This window comes from Fundulus heteroclitus, chromosome 6 (genome assembly GCF_011125445.2).
Source record: "Fundulus heteroclitus isolate FHET01 chromosome 6, MU-UCD_Fhet_4.1, whole genome shotgun sequence".
NCBI classification, from domain to species: Eukaryota; Metazoa; Chordata; class Actinopteri; order Cyprinodontiformes; family Fundulidae; genus Fundulus; species Fundulus heteroclitus.
Genome location: NC_046366.1, coordinates 2,600,610 through 2,618,027, shown reverse-complemented (window position 1 = coordinate 2,618,027; position 17,418 = coordinate 2,600,610). Strand labels below are relative to the sequence as shown.

At 38.2% G+C, this 17,418-nt stretch overlaps 1 protein-coding gene across 1 annotated transcript; it reads left to right on the top strand.

Annotated features, from left to right (window-relative positions):
* Positions 1–7,446: 7,446 nt before the first annotated feature.
* rab36 (RAB36, member RAS oncogene family) lies at positions 7,447–17,035 on the top strand. Its single transcript, XM_012873589.3, has 12 exons — positions 7,447–7,931; positions 8,205–8,321; positions 8,914–8,997; positions 9,396–9,487; positions 9,583–9,657; positions 13,705–13,806; positions 13,895–13,959; positions 14,068–14,119; positions 15,814–15,895; positions 15,989–16,079; positions 16,186–16,299; positions 16,385–17,035. Exons 3-12 carry the CDS (start codon positions 8,920–8,922, stop codon positions 16,444–16,446), a joined length of 813 nt encoding a protein of 270 aa, XP_012729043.2. The 5' UTR covers positions 7,447–7,931; positions 8,205–8,321; positions 8,914–8,919; the 3' UTR covers positions 16,447–17,035.
* Positions 17,036–17,418: the final 383 nt, after the last annotated feature.

The following is a 17,418-nucleotide window of genomic DNA, read 5'->3' as shown; positions in this document are numbered from 1 at the left end:
GTGGGTCTCAATTTGGTTGGGTGGGCTGCACAAGTAAAGTCTATGAATGGGAAACACTGTCAGGCATGTATGTAAGAATAATAAAAAAAAAAAATTCAAATTTGCACAGTGACAGACAGCCATTCAAACAGCAAATACCAGCTAAATTGGACAGTTAAAAATACAATAAAAGTTGAAAATGTACTCTCATTGTGTTGTGGGCACTCAGTTTTACAACATTATCAGCTGCTCTCTGCCTGTTAGGGAGCGGCAATATGTGCATTTGACGTGATGTCAAGGCATGGCTGCTGAATGTGCAAATGGATCAGCCAACACATGTACGTATTGGCCAATACAAGAAAAAAAAGGCAGCACTTTATTTTAAGGGGTGTACATAAGACTGGCATTACACTGTCATAAACAAGACATAACACCTGTCATGAACATAAATGACTATGAATGTTTAGGACTGTTGTCATTAATTGTCATTCGGTAAATTATGACACTATTAAAGCAAAGTTGACATTGTTTAAAATGTCTTTGTTATGACAACTTGACATTAACAAAGACAAAGTTAAGTTTAGGGATTTGGGATTTGGTTAAATTTAGGGCTTGATTCGGGATTAGGTTAAATTAAATTTAGGGCTTGATTCGGGATTAAGTTAAATTAAGGTCTTGATTTGGGATTAGGTTAAATTTAGGGCTTGATTTGGGATTAGGTTAAATTAAATTTAGGGCTTGATTTGGGATTAAGTTAAATTTAGGGCTTGATTTGGGATTAAGTTAAATTTAGGGCTTGATTTGGGATTAGGTTCAATTTAGGGCTTGATTTGGGATTAGGTTCAATTTAGGGCTTGATTTGGGATTAGGTTAATTTAAGGTCTTGATTTGGGATTAGGTTAAATTAAATTTAGGGCTTGATTTGGGATTAGGTTAAATTTAGGGCTTGATTTGGGATTAGGTTAATTTAAGGTCTTGGTTTGGAATTAGGTTAAATTAAGGGCTTGGTTTGGGATTAGGTTAAATTAAGGGCTTGATTTGGGATTAGGTTAAATTAAGGGCTTGATTTGGGATTTGGTTAAATTAAGAACTTGACTTGAGGTTTTGTCAAGTTAAGGGCTTGTCATAACAAAGACATTTTAAACAATGTCAACTTTGCTTTAATAGTGTCATAATTTACCGAATGACAATTAATGACAACAGTCCTAAACATTCATAAAGAGTCATTTATGTTCACGACAGGTGTTATGTCATGTTTATGACAGTGTAATGTCAGTCTTATGTACACCCCTTCAAATAAAGTGTTACCAAAAAAAACAACTATCGGCCGGCTGATGTGTCGGTCGACCTCCAATGCCAACTGCAAGATTGCCCCACCCACGGGAAAGCATACCCCAGGCTGATCAAATCCCCAACACAAAGTTGTAATCTTTGGACCAGAGTCCTCAAAAAATAGTTCTTAATCAATCACTTAATCTGGATGGCATTAACTTGGCCTTTTTTACTTGATAAAAGTAAAAAATCTTGGTGTTATTTTTGACCAAGACATGTCATTTAAATCCCATATTAAACATGTTTCCATTGTTTCCTTTTTTCACCTCCGGAATATTGCCAAGATTAGAAACATTCAGATTATTTTTTCACGTTTAGTCGTTATTCTTTTAGAATGGAAGGGTGCAAAAGAAAAACTGTTGATCTTTCAAACGACAGCCCCCTCTCACTATCAATCTTTAGATAAGAAGGCCAGGCAAGGGCTGTAGAGGTTAAACTCAAACTTACTACGATCCAAAATTAAAACAGTAACTAAAAGAAGAAATTAAACAATTTATTCAAGAAAATTATACAGATGAGGTCTCACAAATTATGATATGATAAACCTCAACTTATAGGCACCAAGATGAGGGGCAACAAGTATGCCCACAACGGCTCGACGCTTCTCACAAGGGGCAACTCCGGAATGGAAGAATGTCCAGCCCCTCTCAAGGAGACTGGTTCCAGAGCCAGAGCCATGCATTGAGGTAAGTCCGACTATCTCTAGCCGGAACCTCCCTTTAGACCCCTCCTACAGGTGTTAAACCCATTGGAAGGGGGACCATGGCTCGTCTTCAGGCTGTGCCCAACCGGGCTCCATGGGTAAAAGTAAAAGCCCGGCCACCAGGCACTGGCCACCATGCCCCACCACCAAGCCTCGCTCCGGAGTGGGGCCCCGTTGACCAGTGTCCGGGTGAGGGAACATTTAGTCCATTTATGTAACTCGACATAAGGGGTACGGTGTCCAAAAAGGGAAAAATTGATGCAGACGATGAGTTTAAAAAAAATATATGTAAAAATCAAGAACAGGACTCATTTTGCATGTCAAAACAGACTAATGTTTTTCATCCTTTTCAATAAAAAGTGAATGGGGGGGAAAAAAGCCCAAATTTAAATACCCAACTTAAAATATATAGTAGTAACTTAAAATAGATACTGCAGTATCAACCCATCTAGAAAGTAAAGTCAAATTTTGTATTAGGAGTGCAAGTTTTACTTTACCTATTAAAGGCTTTGTCCAAAAAATCGAGTCACTACAACTAAGGGGTATTTCACTTTGGGACAAATTGTGATTGCTGAAACCAGAGCTGCTTTAGTTGATCACTAAAGAAATTATGCAAAATATGCAGAAAGGCAGAAATTGTGCAGGACTGCTGCTGAACACATTTGCACAAATAAGATCCTTGTTTATAAAGTGAATGTCTTTTGCAGGCACTAAATGCATGTTGGTTTTGAAACATGATTTATTTTAAAATAGATTAATCTGTTTTTATGTCCCTCAGTAGTAAGATTTATTTGTAGCATAAACAGTATATTTACAGGCAAATATAAACACATTGTGGTACACAAAATATAAGCAATTATAATAAAATGCAATAATTTCACAGCAGAATCAAAAGGTGCAAACTGCTATAAAGGATATTAACAGTTATACTGTCTGTGTTGCCAAACCAGAAGTGACACTATGAATCCTATATTTCTCTAAACAAGGCAAAATTCTGTCATATGGTAATTAATCACATATTCTGCTCTTAGCTAGATATAATACTGTGTCTTCAAAAAAAATGTTGCCGCTGTATCAAAAATGGTATCAAGTATAGAGTATTGATCTTGGTATCGGTATAGAGTTTGAAATTCTAGTGATCTGACAACCCTAGAATTTAATTTAAAGTAATGCAATAACTGTAACCAAGTAACACAAAATCAAATATAACTTTCAGAATAATATGTAAAAGGAATTGCACCAGAAGCGAAAACCTTTAAACATAAATGTTAACTAGGAATCAGTTTTAACAAAAACATAAAACTTTACACACGTGAGATTACTTACCATTTCCATATGCACGAACATGCGGATGTTGGGCTCCTGCAGGATAATCCATCTCCTGCAAGTCACAGTAGATATTTCTCTGAAACAAACACAAAAATAATTTTTAGTATTATTATCATCAATTAGAACCTTGCAAAACAGAGAGAGTTCAATTTAGGCCAAATATGTAATACTAGACGGTGCAGATAACATGCAAATATAACCATGCATCCACACTGTGTTTGTTACTTAAAAGCAACTCTAGCTCTAAACGTTGCACATAAAAACTCAACTTAAGGCCAATAAAGTACTTACAATTTCCACGCGTTACTGATTTAAACATTTAATTATTCTGTTTACTAAAGACATGTTTAAATAAAATCTTCAGAAGAACATACTTCCATACAATTAGGAGATCACTTTGTTTAAATTTTCTTGCGTTACGATAGATTTTTTTGACAAGGGAAATTAGAAAAAGCAAAGGAGAGCCAAAAGCTGTCAGTGTGCAAGATAACCTGAGGCAGGAGTGTCCAAACTTTTCATCTGGTAGGCTGAAATTGTCAAGTCAAAAGCATTTGAGGTCCAAAAACTAAAAAAACATGAGCCAAAACTTGTGATCGTATTGATAACAAAATATTATAAGTAAACAAGTTAGACTACCTGTATTTAGCCAACTTTAATACATAAATTTCCAATCAGCACCAAAGCCTTGCCTTCGAGTAAAAGTCATCGGATAGCAGTGGTCCTGTGTATACGTGCTGTGCATGTATGCATGCACAGCATGCCAAAATATGAAAAAATTACTGTTGGTGTTTAGAGAAGGTTCAGGACTGTACACGTGAGAGAATGAAATAAATTTAAATGAACAATGCAACTTGTTTATTAAAATGTAAAATATATAAATGTATAAATTTTTTAATTGTAATACTACATGCCTCTTTAAGAGCATAAAAAAAGCATTTCAGCATGAAGCGCGTATTTATTTACATATTTAATAATATGTCATGTCAACACGTGTCTCTTTGCTAAACAGCATATAAGAATTTCAGTATGAAATCACCTACGTTAATATGCCATAGATATGAAACGTCAGCTCCAATCCATGGGGCGTCTACCTATATAATGTCTATGGCAACCTCAATACAGTGATTTTAGAACGACTGGTGCTTTCGGTAAAGTCACCATTAAAAAATAAAAGAAGAAAATAAAGTAAATTTTAACTTCTCCTGATATTTCAATTAATTTCAAACTTGGATTATATATATATATTAGGGCTGGGTATCATCTAGGATGAGCCGATTCGATACGATTCTCGATACACCGCTCACGATACAATACGATTCTCGATACATAGCTCAGCTTGATTTGATTCCAATATCGATATTTATTACTTTGAATTAATGCTCAGTGATTCAATCACCAAAATCAGCCAAATATTATGTTTATGTTCTATTTATTGATCACAGACATATTTACAGGAAAATAAAGTGCATTTGCTTCAATGCATTTAACGTGTCACAGAAACCAAAAATGTGCCCAAACATCTGATTTTAGGGACAAAGGAGCTTCTAAAATCCTGTCGGCTGTTCCACAAATTCGTCTCACTTGCTCTCCTTTGCTGTGAACTGTAATGGTTGCGCTGTAATAACGCCCCCTAGAGGTTGGGAGGTATATCGATATTTAAAGCCAGAATATCGATATTAAATCGTTTTTAAAAATATCGATATTAATCTTTATATCGATTTTTATGCACAGCCCTAATATATATATATATATATATATATATATATATATATATATATATATATATATATATATATATATATATATATATATATTGTTGTTATATATATTTTTTTTTAAATAACTTTATTCTGAAGGTGTGGCGGTTAATACTTTTGCCCTAGTCAATTGCACCAGCAACCAGAGCTGGTACTCCAAATCTTTCTTCCAATGCAGTTGGGGGGCCACTCAACATCAGTATGAGGGTGCAAATGGCCCCCTAAGCACACTTTAGACATGTCTGCTCTATGACAGTTCTTCAACGCATAGGCAGGCATATGCAGATATTCAAAAATTAATTTCTATCCATTATTTCTTACTTACAATTTACTGTTAATGTTGATGTCTGCAACATTTATCATTTATTCACGCACAATTGTTTGTTTTCATATAGTTTCCCATTTACCATCTGTTGATAAGAGTCAAACTTCAATGGTTACTAAATTATTTTATTATTCTTTTATTGTTGTCGACTTGTGTTTACTTTATTAATATTTTGTCTTTATTTAAGTCTTGCCCTGTGAACCCACACAATTTCGTTGTAATGCTGACATATGTGCACAATGTCTAGTAAACTTGTTACCTGATTTCTAACACACATGATTTACGCATTTTTAATGGCTTAAATAAATACCGCAAAATCAGTTACAACTTCACAGAAAATGCATTCCAGGAAATCTTTGCTTGGGTAAAGCTTGCTAATTTTTGATGACTGACTTGAAGGATTAGCAGTGTTAAATAAATTAAATAAAAGTTTTAAAAAGTTGGTGAGCTAGCATAAAATAGCAACGTTAGCCGAGCTTTGCAAGCCCGAAGTTATCTTTTTACCTGCATTACTGCGCGGATATTCGGAAAAGTTTTTAGCTCAAATTTCCCCAAAATGTGAACTTAAACTAAGCTGTAGCGTCGCTAATTCGAAGTTTTTTTCTTCTCTATCCTAAATGCATTAGCTCACCCGTTGAGAAGCAGGTGTCCGCCGACCCAGAGACCGCAGCTCCAAGTACGCAGTTCTTGTCCCCTTCGTCCGGAAATAGGGCCATCTATTTCCGGACGAGTCAACATGGATGGCGATAGGAAAGGGAGTATTAAACTTGAATATATATTATTCATATTGCTTGCTTATTTAATACCACCAAACTATGGTTGTCTTTAGTCTGAGAATTAAGGCTTTTCTGTGATAAGTTTACAATTTTTAACACCATTTACGGTGATACTCGACACGGAGAAATTTTTATTTTAGTGAGGAGGTGTGGTCGACCCCGATGCTAGGTGTGATTCTGTCTTCTAATATCATATACGTAGACGCGTCGTTGGGCGCAGGTTCGCACGTCAACGTCACCGTCATATTGTATGTGGCAGAAAAAAGTTAAGTTCTGTTGTAGTGAACGTGGATCAGAGAAGATGCCTCATTCCTGGGCTGCATGGAAATGTATTCGACTGATTTCACTACTTGTACACATGTCTGAAGTCATGTTTTATTTCACAAATACCTTCACATAAAAAAAGAATAAAAAATGCATGCAATTAAATTATCTTATTAAAGAAATCTACTATTTAAACATTAAAATACTAACCTTACCTGCTGGATGAATTCTCACAGTATTTGTGCGTTCTCAAACATAGACATTATAATGTCTATGTCCTCAAACAACACATGATAATGTCCAGAATATATACACATATGCTTCAGACTGCTGAACTGCTGAACTGCTGAAGCCACAAATGGACTATGTACCCACTGAGCTATATAATACAGCTCAGTGTATGTACCACATTCGTAGACAACATAGTTTTTAATAACACTCACCTGTACACTGTGAAATCGGACACTGTCTATTTCCCCTGCATTGTTTACATTGTTTACATTTCAGTTGTTTACATAAATCACCCCTGCACCTTATCCTGTAATTTACTGCAACTCACTGTGATTTTTCAAGCTGTATGCAAACAAAATTCCATTCTGTACGCACTCGTTGCGTACAGAAGTTGTCTAAGTCTCTAAGTCTAAGAATGTAGAGTGCTATATGTGATCAATCTGGCTGGCCAGGTTAGTAAAATATATTACATGAATCAAAAGGTTTTTTTTTAATCTTTCTCGAATGATGTAAGAAAGAAAAACTGCATTTAAAACAGTAACGTTCTGTTTTTTTTTTTTGTTTTGTTTTTTTAACTGGCTTATAGAAAAATTGTAGTATCTAACCATAGGATGAACTTTAAGTAAAAAAGAAAAATAAATTAAATGTGTATTTACATGATACAGTTTCTTCATGAAAAGAAATATGTATACAATAAAATTCCATCATAGAAAAACAAAGGTAATGCTGTTTGTACAATGAAACGCATGTTTTACCAGACATAAAAGCAAATTAACTTTCATTTAATCTATTTGTTTATTAAGTTTCTAGGTGAATTGGAATTTACATGCAAAAAAAGTAATTCTGATTGTGGCACATTCAGGTAGGCAGCAATGGCATCAACTGGAAATATGTTAACGATTTTAATTAGCAGATGAGTTTAATTGATAAGCAGCTATTTAATGTAAATTTGGTGTCTCTACTGTTGTAATTATTATTGTTGTTCGTATTGTTACTGCGTGGGATTGATGGTGTGGGTTTTTTCTTCTCTTGTTTTTCTTTTCTTTTTTAGGTTGAGCTTTGGAAATCTCTTCGTTTCCTCTTCCTAGATCCATTTTAGTTGGGCCTCACGTTGCAGAAAAGTATTAGTATCTGACCACAGGGTGGCGCACGAATCCATGTCAGCCGAATCAGAAAGAGTCATGATATGAAATAAAATCGGGAAATGCTTTCTGCATGTTTCTACACGTGTTAAGGTAATTTCTGCTTTTGTTTAATTGCTTTACACGTAAAGCTTTTGGGTTTTACTTTACAGGTTGAGCTTATTCATCGTTGCAGAAGCGATAAAGAGTGCCTTAGGTGTTTACATTGAAGCACCTCTGAACAGGATGGAGACTTTTTGCGTCCAAAGGAAAATCATCGGACCTTTGACCATTAGTCAAAAGTCCGATGTGGCTGTTCTGTGTGGCTTGTGGCTGTTAAAACTATTTGGTAAAATTCACTCACGAAAAGGCGCAATCACATGACAGGCACAACCGTACGGTTGCCACGGAAACGAGTTCCCCCATCCAACAACGTGAGGGGTTGCAGCGCACAGCCCTCCGAGAGGACTCCAAGAAGCAAACACTGGGCTTGAATCATTTGGGGTGAGTTTGATACATTAATTTAGAAAACACGGTGAAAATCCAAGAATCATTCAGAAAGAAGCTGACATTGGTCACTGGGTTGAGTGTACACTATATCTAGAGAACCTATTCGTGTTGTTAGCTGCGTGTTGCCTCCACTGCGAACAAAACCACAGTACATATCCGGTCATGACCCGTCACAATAAAGCTATGACTGTAACCCGAAACGCAGCATGTAGCTTTCAAAACAGAAGATGTGATGTGAAATGATCAAAAGTGTCACTGAAACAACGTCAAAGTCTATAAACTTTATAATAAAGGAAAGCGTGTTTAACACTTTGGAGCCGTAGGTGTGTAACTGTTCCTTTATTTGAAGCGGGAATGCCGTATTTCCGGCGTAGTCCTCGGCAGTTTTATGAAACTACAGCCGTGCTAGCTACTATAGGATTGTTTTCAGTGTCCAAGCACGTCTACAAAACTCCTCCTACCAATTCCAAATGGTTCGATGAAAGTGAACTTGTGTTCCTCGTGCCAATGTTCAGAGAATACATAAAACTGTAATCATCTTCTTGATTGAATAACCTGTATTAAATTGTATGTATTCCTCTGCAAGGTTATCATGCAGGATCACAGGAGTGGGGTGAAGCCGTTTCCACCTCCAGTCAGCAAAGACAGGATCATCTGTGATTTTCCCCAAGTATATCCCTTTTAAAATATTTCTGTGATGCAATGATTTCTTTAAAACAGATGCAGGTCAACCAGAACCTTATCATAGTGACTGAAACACAGACATGCCAGTGAATGCAATGTTCAGAGGGACTATTTTCTTCACCTAGTTAAATAATGTCTGACCACAGCACTCAAGGTAATAGATTATTGGAGCTCCCTTTTGCATCTAAAATGACTAACAACTTGTAAACATGACATGATGATGAATCTTTTCTTTGGAGCTTTTGGCTAAATATAACTATCAATTACCTGCTGTGTTTTTGACTTACTGTCATGTCTGAGGAATCTCAGACTTTTTTAGAGTAAGAGGTACTTTGTGACTTTATGCAGAATGTTGTAGTTCAGTATTTGTGATGTTGTTTTCAGTGCTACACTCCTGAGGCCTCCCTGCAGCTAAAGACAGATTGGGACATCCAGGCTAAAGCAGCCTTTAAAGACAAAGCTACCAGGCTTCAGCCGTGAGTCTCCAACTGTTATTCTTTGTTCTTAATTAAGATAACCATCACATTTAAATCCTCACCAATAGAAAAATCTATGTTGTCTTTTTTGAAAGGTGGGATCGTCAGAAAATGTCTAAAGTGGTGGTTGTCGGAGACCTCAATGTGGGAAAGACCTGTCTCATTAATAGGTAACTCAATAAGTTATTGTTAAACATAAAATTAAGGTAATTTTGACCAGAGATCTTCAAATTAAATCCAACAAAGACTCTTGTAACTTTGCTGCACAAAAACTAAAGGAACACTTTGAAAACAAATCAGGGGCCTCTGGTATAAAGCATGTCTACACACAAAAAACTTGCGGCACAACGTTTAACACACAACTCGGGGTATATAAAAATTAACGTTATGTGAAAGTGTGATAATCCACGCAAACTTTTGACCTGTCGTGAAAATCTGCAGTAGCAACACAAACTTTTTCAACTGATAATAACAAACCACAAAGTACTAAAACTCTTAGATAACTTATAGATATTTATAATGGTGAATCCAGCTAGTTAAGGACCAACATGGACAGCGTGGGTCAAACTAGAAGATAAATTTACTATTTACAAACTATGAACCACGTCTGAAGGAAACAGAAGGAAAAAAAATGGCACTTCAGCTTCGATAGGCAGAAAGTCGCGTTGTATTAAATAACCTAAAACAGATCTGATGTTCAGCGAGGCTTTCTTATTTTACACACTGAAAGGTGCTAAGTTTTGTGTCTAAAGAGTGGTTGGTTCAAAAAGTTGTTCATGGTCGCTGACCCATCTACTGTGTAGGGCAGCAGGGAGAAGGCACAGCAGAGCAGGCAGCTGCACTCTGGGTCTAAAGAACTCTCAGACGAATCGCCGCAGCACTAATATCCAATACCCAACCTATGAGAATAATTTCACTGCTTTCAGAAGTCCACAGTTTTACAGTCCTGACTATCATTCTCGCCGGGACTGAGGCAAAAACCTCCTCACAAAGCCCTAAATTCCTGGCTTAGACAATCTCGTCTCACCTCGCCTCCTCTGTCACTGTCTGTCTGGACCAGATCTGTTGGAAACCAACACAAGTAGAGGCTGGCCGAGTGGAGCAGAGCGGCGAAAGTAGAGTAGAGCCAGCCTAAAAGGGGCTTAAGGCCTCTGGTAGCTGCTAAATCCAGACTTAAATTAAATTGCAAAGCAGAGAGGCATGCCATAGAACGTGTCTTCACTGCTAAAGAGTACAGTAGCAACTTTTTTCACTCCACTGCAACCGACATCTTGCATCACACTTGGTGATATAAGGCTTGTTTGCAGCTGCTCGGCCGTGGAGAGCGGCTGGTTGAAACACTGATGCCGCAGTGTTAGGCCAGCCTTCACATGCAGTCTATATTTATGAACCTTTCCTTTCCTAAGAGAGCTCTTCTCATTTGTTCTGGTCAGTGTTTATGTCCCATCCCACGCCTGTACATCAGAGGTTGAAAAATTTTTGCTAGCTGAGCTGATAACAGAAATGGAGGGGGAAAAAAGCCAGACTCCATTAGAATTGTTTTTCTTGGGGATTTTAACACTGCAAAACTTCCAAAATACAGACAGCGAGAAAGATGCACAGACTTAGGTTTCCGCATACCATGTGTTTGATCTCATACCAACCTGTTGGCAGATATTAAGAACTTTTAAGCCTGTGGCAAGGACTGTAAGGAAGTGGAGCGAAGAGTCAAAGCAGTACACCCAACTCACTGACACTAGGACATAAATCAGTTTATGGAGGGCTGTGTGCAGACCAGTACATCTGAGGAGAGGGGGACCGAGCCAGGCAAGGACAAACCGACTAAGGGAGATAAGAGCAGCTGAGAGAAATGACAGCAAGGAGCTAATAAAGTGCTTCTCTGCAAATGCTCCATGTTAGTTTGGAGAGGCCTTCAGATAATAACAAACTACAGGAGCCACTTCCTCTACACTGTGATGAGCCCCTACTGGCGGACAACCTCAACAGCTTCTTCTGCAGGTTTGAAAAACAGCCACATCTCCTAAACATTAACCCATATAACAGGAATACCCTCCGCCTGTCATCCCCTCCCCCCTCTCTGACCTGCTAACTGCAGCAACCAGCCCCCTCCCCTCTGACTCCCTGCCTGCACTAACACTCTGGGAGGAGGATGTGTGAAGGACATGAGAGCTCCTGGCCCTTCTGCCTGAACTGACCGACTGGCTCCCATTTTCCCTGCGGCTGCAGGTTCCTTCCTGCTTCAAACGTCCCACCCTCACAGGAGATGAGAAGTAATTGGAAAACAGATTTCCTTCACAAAATAATCTGGTTATTTTGTCTGGATCTGGTCCATACGAATGGTTTTTAGCAGCAGCCCTGTTCAGTTTCTGGTTATTTTGACCATATTTTCTCTGCTGATCATCCAATATAGTCAGCAGGGTAAATTTATATAACCTGACACAAGCCAGACGCATGTCTCGCTCCGCCTAGCTCTACTCACATACATCTGGGACATCGCTCATAGAAAGTGATTTCTCCTACCAATTTTATTGTCTAGCCAATCAGGTCACAGGGCTGGAGTTTTATAGTGTGACGTAGTGGAGACGCGACCATGACGTGAGACTGTTTTGATAGCAATGGAGGCTCGTCGAGGAAGCAAGCGTTAACATTGATGCTGCTATTTCTTCCGTGTTGTCCAATCTACCTAATATTGTTTCATTAAAAGAACATCAGAGAACGGCTCTGAAGGCTTTTGTTGGTGGAAACCATGTTTTCACCCTTTTCCCGACCGGACTTAGCAAGTTTTGTTTTCCGGGGCGCGTACGCTGCAGACGCGGACGTGCCCCGGAGCGGTTAGCGATTAGTGCACACCGCTAACCGGTTAGCTAAGGCCTTTAGTCCTCAACGCGGTCGGCCCGGGATCGACTCCGACCCGCGGCGCTTTGCCGCCTGTCTTCCCCCCTCTTCCTGTCAGCTCACTGTCAATAAAACGCGTTCCACTAGAGCCACAAACACTTAAAAAACACTTTTTTTTTTCCTGCGTCGCTCTCATCAGCGTCACGGGTTAGCTTCGGTGTGACTGGTTGAAATAGCACGTCGATAAAGATGACAGACAAGTGGCTCATCCAATCATATGCAAGGATTTTTGATAAGGCCCAGCCTTCAATAAAGGCCAGTCCTATGGATCTGTTCCAGATGTATGTGAGTGGAGCTAGGCGGAGCGACATGCATCTGGCTTGTGTCAGGTTAAAATTTATATGGGTTCTGTGTAATTTCTTGTCATTTTTTATGACCCTCAAACAAATTCAAGTATTTTAACTCACAATGTCTTAATGAAATGACTTAATAAAAACGTCTAAATGAAATGCATTCATTCATCCATGTGCAGCACGTGTAAGATGCGCTTTACCACTACTTGATTTTTATCCGCTAGCTAAATACAGAAACAGAGGAGTAACGGGAAGTCTTCGGAAGTATCCTGGTTGTTTTTGCCCCTTCATCATTCTGTTGAGTGAAATTGTGTGCCAACTTGGGGAGATGAAAATGACTGAATTTATATACATTTTGATGCAAAGCAGTATCTTAAAGAGTCTTTTTTTTAGTATTGATTATATTAAAATTCCACCCTACGTACCACTTCATGGCTGAGTTGCTGCCATTCCACATCACTTCCAATTTATTCTAATGCCTTTAACAGCTGACTTAACTTTAACAACTTCTCTGCTAGATAGTTAGGAAACTTCTCTGCTAGATTTATTGAGCAGCTGGCATCCTATCAAGGTACCATGCTGGATTTCACTGAGCTACTGAGCGAGAAATGTTAGAATGTTAGAAGCAGTGTGCATGCCTAGCTCTTATATATTTTTATTTATATATTTATATTTTATATTATATTTATTAATATTTTATTTTATATGCCTGTGGTTATTTAAGTGATTGAAACACCTCAATTTAATGATTTGGATGAGTTAATGAATAAAATATATTGAAAATAAGATCTGTTTATGAATGTTGAATGAATGTTTTTTTTTTTTTTGATGAAAACCATCAGTGTATTTCTCTGTATTCATGTTTATTCCTCTTTGATGATACCTTTTCATAACCCAGCTAACTCAGCTATATACTCTGACACCTCTGATGTCTTTGAAAACCATAATGCTTGTGGATAAGTGAAGTGTTTCACTAAAGGTACATGTAATCAAACCAAAAATAAAAAGATGATTTTTTTTTGTTTCCAGATTTTGCAAAGATGTCTTTGAAAGAGACTACAAAGCAACAATAGGAGTGGATTTTGAGATTGAGAGGTTTGAGATATCTGGAGTGCCTTTCTCACTTCAGATGTGAGTATGTGCAGTTAAATAATTATCCATCCTGTGTGCATCCTTGTGTATTCTCTACTCTTTGACCTGTTGTGACATTTTCTTACAGCTGGGATACAGCCGGGCAGGAGAAATTCAAATGCATTGCATCTGCATACTATAGAGGCGCTCAAGGTAAGAAGTTTTGTCATAGCCATCCTTTACTGTGCATCTAATGCTGAATGGGAGGCTGCCGGTTTTGACTCATATAATCTAATGTGGTCCTCATTTTTTTTTTTTCAGTAATTGTTACAGTGTTTGACATGGCAGACATTAAATCCCTGGATCATACAAGGTAAGATTTTTTTTTCTCCAGTGATTTTGAAAATCTGTTGTAGAAACTGATAACCTGAAGTAGGCACATATAGAAAACATGACTATACGGAGAATAGGAGGCTGATATTCAGTTTAATGTGATCAGGAACGGAGCCGCTGACTCACTGTTAACTTCAGTTGTGAAAGGATCTAGTCCCGTGTAGTATCTCTGTATTTGAATCCGTAGAGACATAATAGCTTAAAAGTACCTTTTTAAACAAGCGTTTACTTGCAGGTCGATCAGATTATCAATCGGCATAAACCTTCACTCTCATTCGGAATACAATTTCATGCCGATTGAGACTAATCACTTCCATTGCCACTCAAAAGCCTGGGGCTTTTGAGGAACCTGGGGCTTTTCAAATCCCAGGTAGTGTTTCCATACACATCTACCTGACTAATTTCACTTTCCTGGGGCCTTGGTCCCTCAAGCGACCCAGTACTTTGCTCTGCTTTCCCAGGACTTGTTGAGGGGGTGGGCTTGTATGCAGCAAGAAAAGCTGTCCGCCACAAGGCTGGGGTAAGGAACAGTAAGGAGAAGATAAGGAGTTCACAAACCTGATGATTTTATAACCTTAATTTGAAAGTACATCTCCAAACTTCATCTGTGCAGTCAATTCATCAGGATTATGAGCCAATTATAATTCTGCTCAGACTTGTCGGGACTGCAGAGACCTGCTGACAGGCTGGTCTCACCGGGGAGACCAGTCCTGCTGCTGCAGCGTTTAGTTGGCTACACCGTCTGTAATTTCCCACAGACTGGATCTGTTCGTCTCAACTGAAAAGTTACTAGAAAGCGTTCACTAAGTTTGTGGGGAATATCTGCACATAACAGATATCAAATATGAAACTCTTGGCTGAATGTTTTGGGCACCTTGAGTTAATTATAAACTGTTTCACCACAGTGTATGTGTGCGTGGAGCAGACTCGCTTTCCATGACAAAGAAATAGGAGGAGCAGACCTGTTCAGCGCATATATCCTATAAAAATAATTTTGCTGTAATCAAAAGTCCTTGATACTGTACTTAAAAATTGTCCATGTCACTCTTTGGCTGAGGAAAAATTATACTCATAAAGCTCTAAAGATCAGTCTCGTCACACTCCCCATACAACCGTGGTCCTCGCGCTGCGCAGGCAGAAAGAAGCTCTGCTCTATTTTAATTTATTTATACCAACAGGAGGGGAATAAAGTTAAGCCTGGTGGTGGCTAAGGAAATGTAATGCCAGTTGCACGTTGTCCTCCTGTTTCTCCGGAGTCTGGAGCTGTCACCTGCTGGACTGGAGTGGTATTGCAGCTTTCCCTCGCAACGTCCTATACGTCATTGGGGCTGTTTTACATAAATGGCCCCCAGCAAATAGAAAGACAGTAACCCAAAAGCCCCAGACATTGGTTTACCCTGGGAAACCAAAGCCTGAGGCTTTAAATCCTGGGGATTTTAATGGAAAAGGACTAAGATGAATTAGAGTTTTACTTCTCCTATGTTTGATGACTATGTAGATTAGCCAGTTTGTTGGTGGTTTGGAGTTTTGAGACAATTGATAAGGTTTGTCAGCTCAGCCATTCAGCATCTGTGTAGAAATATAGGTCAGAAAACTTTAGCTGAAGTTTATTCTAAACTGAACATGTACTGAAGATAAATGTATATACTATAGCTTGAGCTTTTACTTTTATAGCCAGTGGTTGGAGGAAGCCATGAGAGAAAATGATCCCGATTCCTGTTTCATCCTTTTGGTTGGCACCAAGACTGACCTTCTGGTGAGTGTCTTCAAAATCTGATGCATATTTTGCTGATCAAAGTATTTTGCTGATCATACTATTCTTATGTTATCTATCTAACGTGATCTAAAGCCCTCAGATGAAAGGCAAAAAACTGAAAAAGATGCTGTCCGTATTGCAGCAGAAATGCATGCAGAGTTCTGGGCGGTTTCAGCCAAAACAGGTAAAACTGTGACTTCATACTATCAGCAGTGTACTCTGGGGTTTAGACAACTTAAATACATCCAAGACATGACAAAATCAGAAAGAACTGTGTTTGCCGTTTGCAGGGGAGAACGTGCAGGCATTTTTCTTCAGGGTAGCAGCTTTGGCTTTTGAGAACTGTATAAGGAAGGACATGGAGAAAGGTGTTCCTGCTAGGGTTGGCCTTGGGGATACTATCAGTAAGTTCAAAAAAATCTTCTAAGAATGTCAGATTGTTCCAATAGGAATGTTTTTGTATACACATAAACATGTATGTCTTGTCAGAATCAGATCGTATAACTCTGGCAGAGGAGACAAATCATGAGGTGAAGAGAAGCTGCTGCTGAAAAAAGAGTCTGTCTGTTGAGGCAAGCTGGAAACAGTTACAGCGGCAAGGATCAAGGACTGAAATGTGCCTTAAAAGTTTCCCCCATATGTTTTTTTTTCTGTCTGTTATTTCTATATTTTGATGTTTGTAAATAGTTCAGACAGATCTTGATGGGTTGACACTGCCAGTAATGGATTCCATTTGTCACACTGCATGTCATGGCTTCAAATCAGGATTTTATATTACAGTCAATTAAAAAAAATATCCTGCTCATGTATTGTTACACAGCACACATAAAATACAGATTTCACTGCATTTATTATTTTAGAATTGTATTCTGTTTTAGAAGTCAACTATAGGAACCATGTGGAAAACCCACATATTTTCTCTGCTTAAATTCTTCCTGTAAACAGATCCATTAGATCTGCTCTCTGATTTTATAGTGTTTGTTCCTTTAATCAGTGTTTAGTGGAATATGTTTCCTCCACAAAAGAAATATGTATTCAGCAAAAAGGCAAATGTATTTGTTCACTCAAAAATAATGACTGTGTAAATGGTTTTAAATATTTATGACATATAAATAAAATATACATGGCTCAAAATTCTAACCAGGGCAGCTGTTTCTCATACAGGCAATTTCACATATTTTTCTGTTCTATCACTATAGGTTTTTTTTTTCATTTGAGTTATCGTCTACATTTTTATCAGAGTCATTACTGATTGTTATAGTTGTAGGTAGGAAGGATCTCATTAAGTTGTCTGAGTTCAAGAAAGACCTGAAGAGGCCCTTTACTGAAGACTCTCTATGATGAAGATAATGCTTAAGGTTGTCCATTATTTTCATTTTATGAATTGCACATTACGCTTTTATTTAATGAATTATTCTTTTTGCACGATGAGCTCCTGAACAAACCCTCCTTATTGGCCTTTTCAGCTTTTCTAAGTCACCGGCTCTGACATTGCTACCCCAGTTGCCAGAAGATGAGCTTGC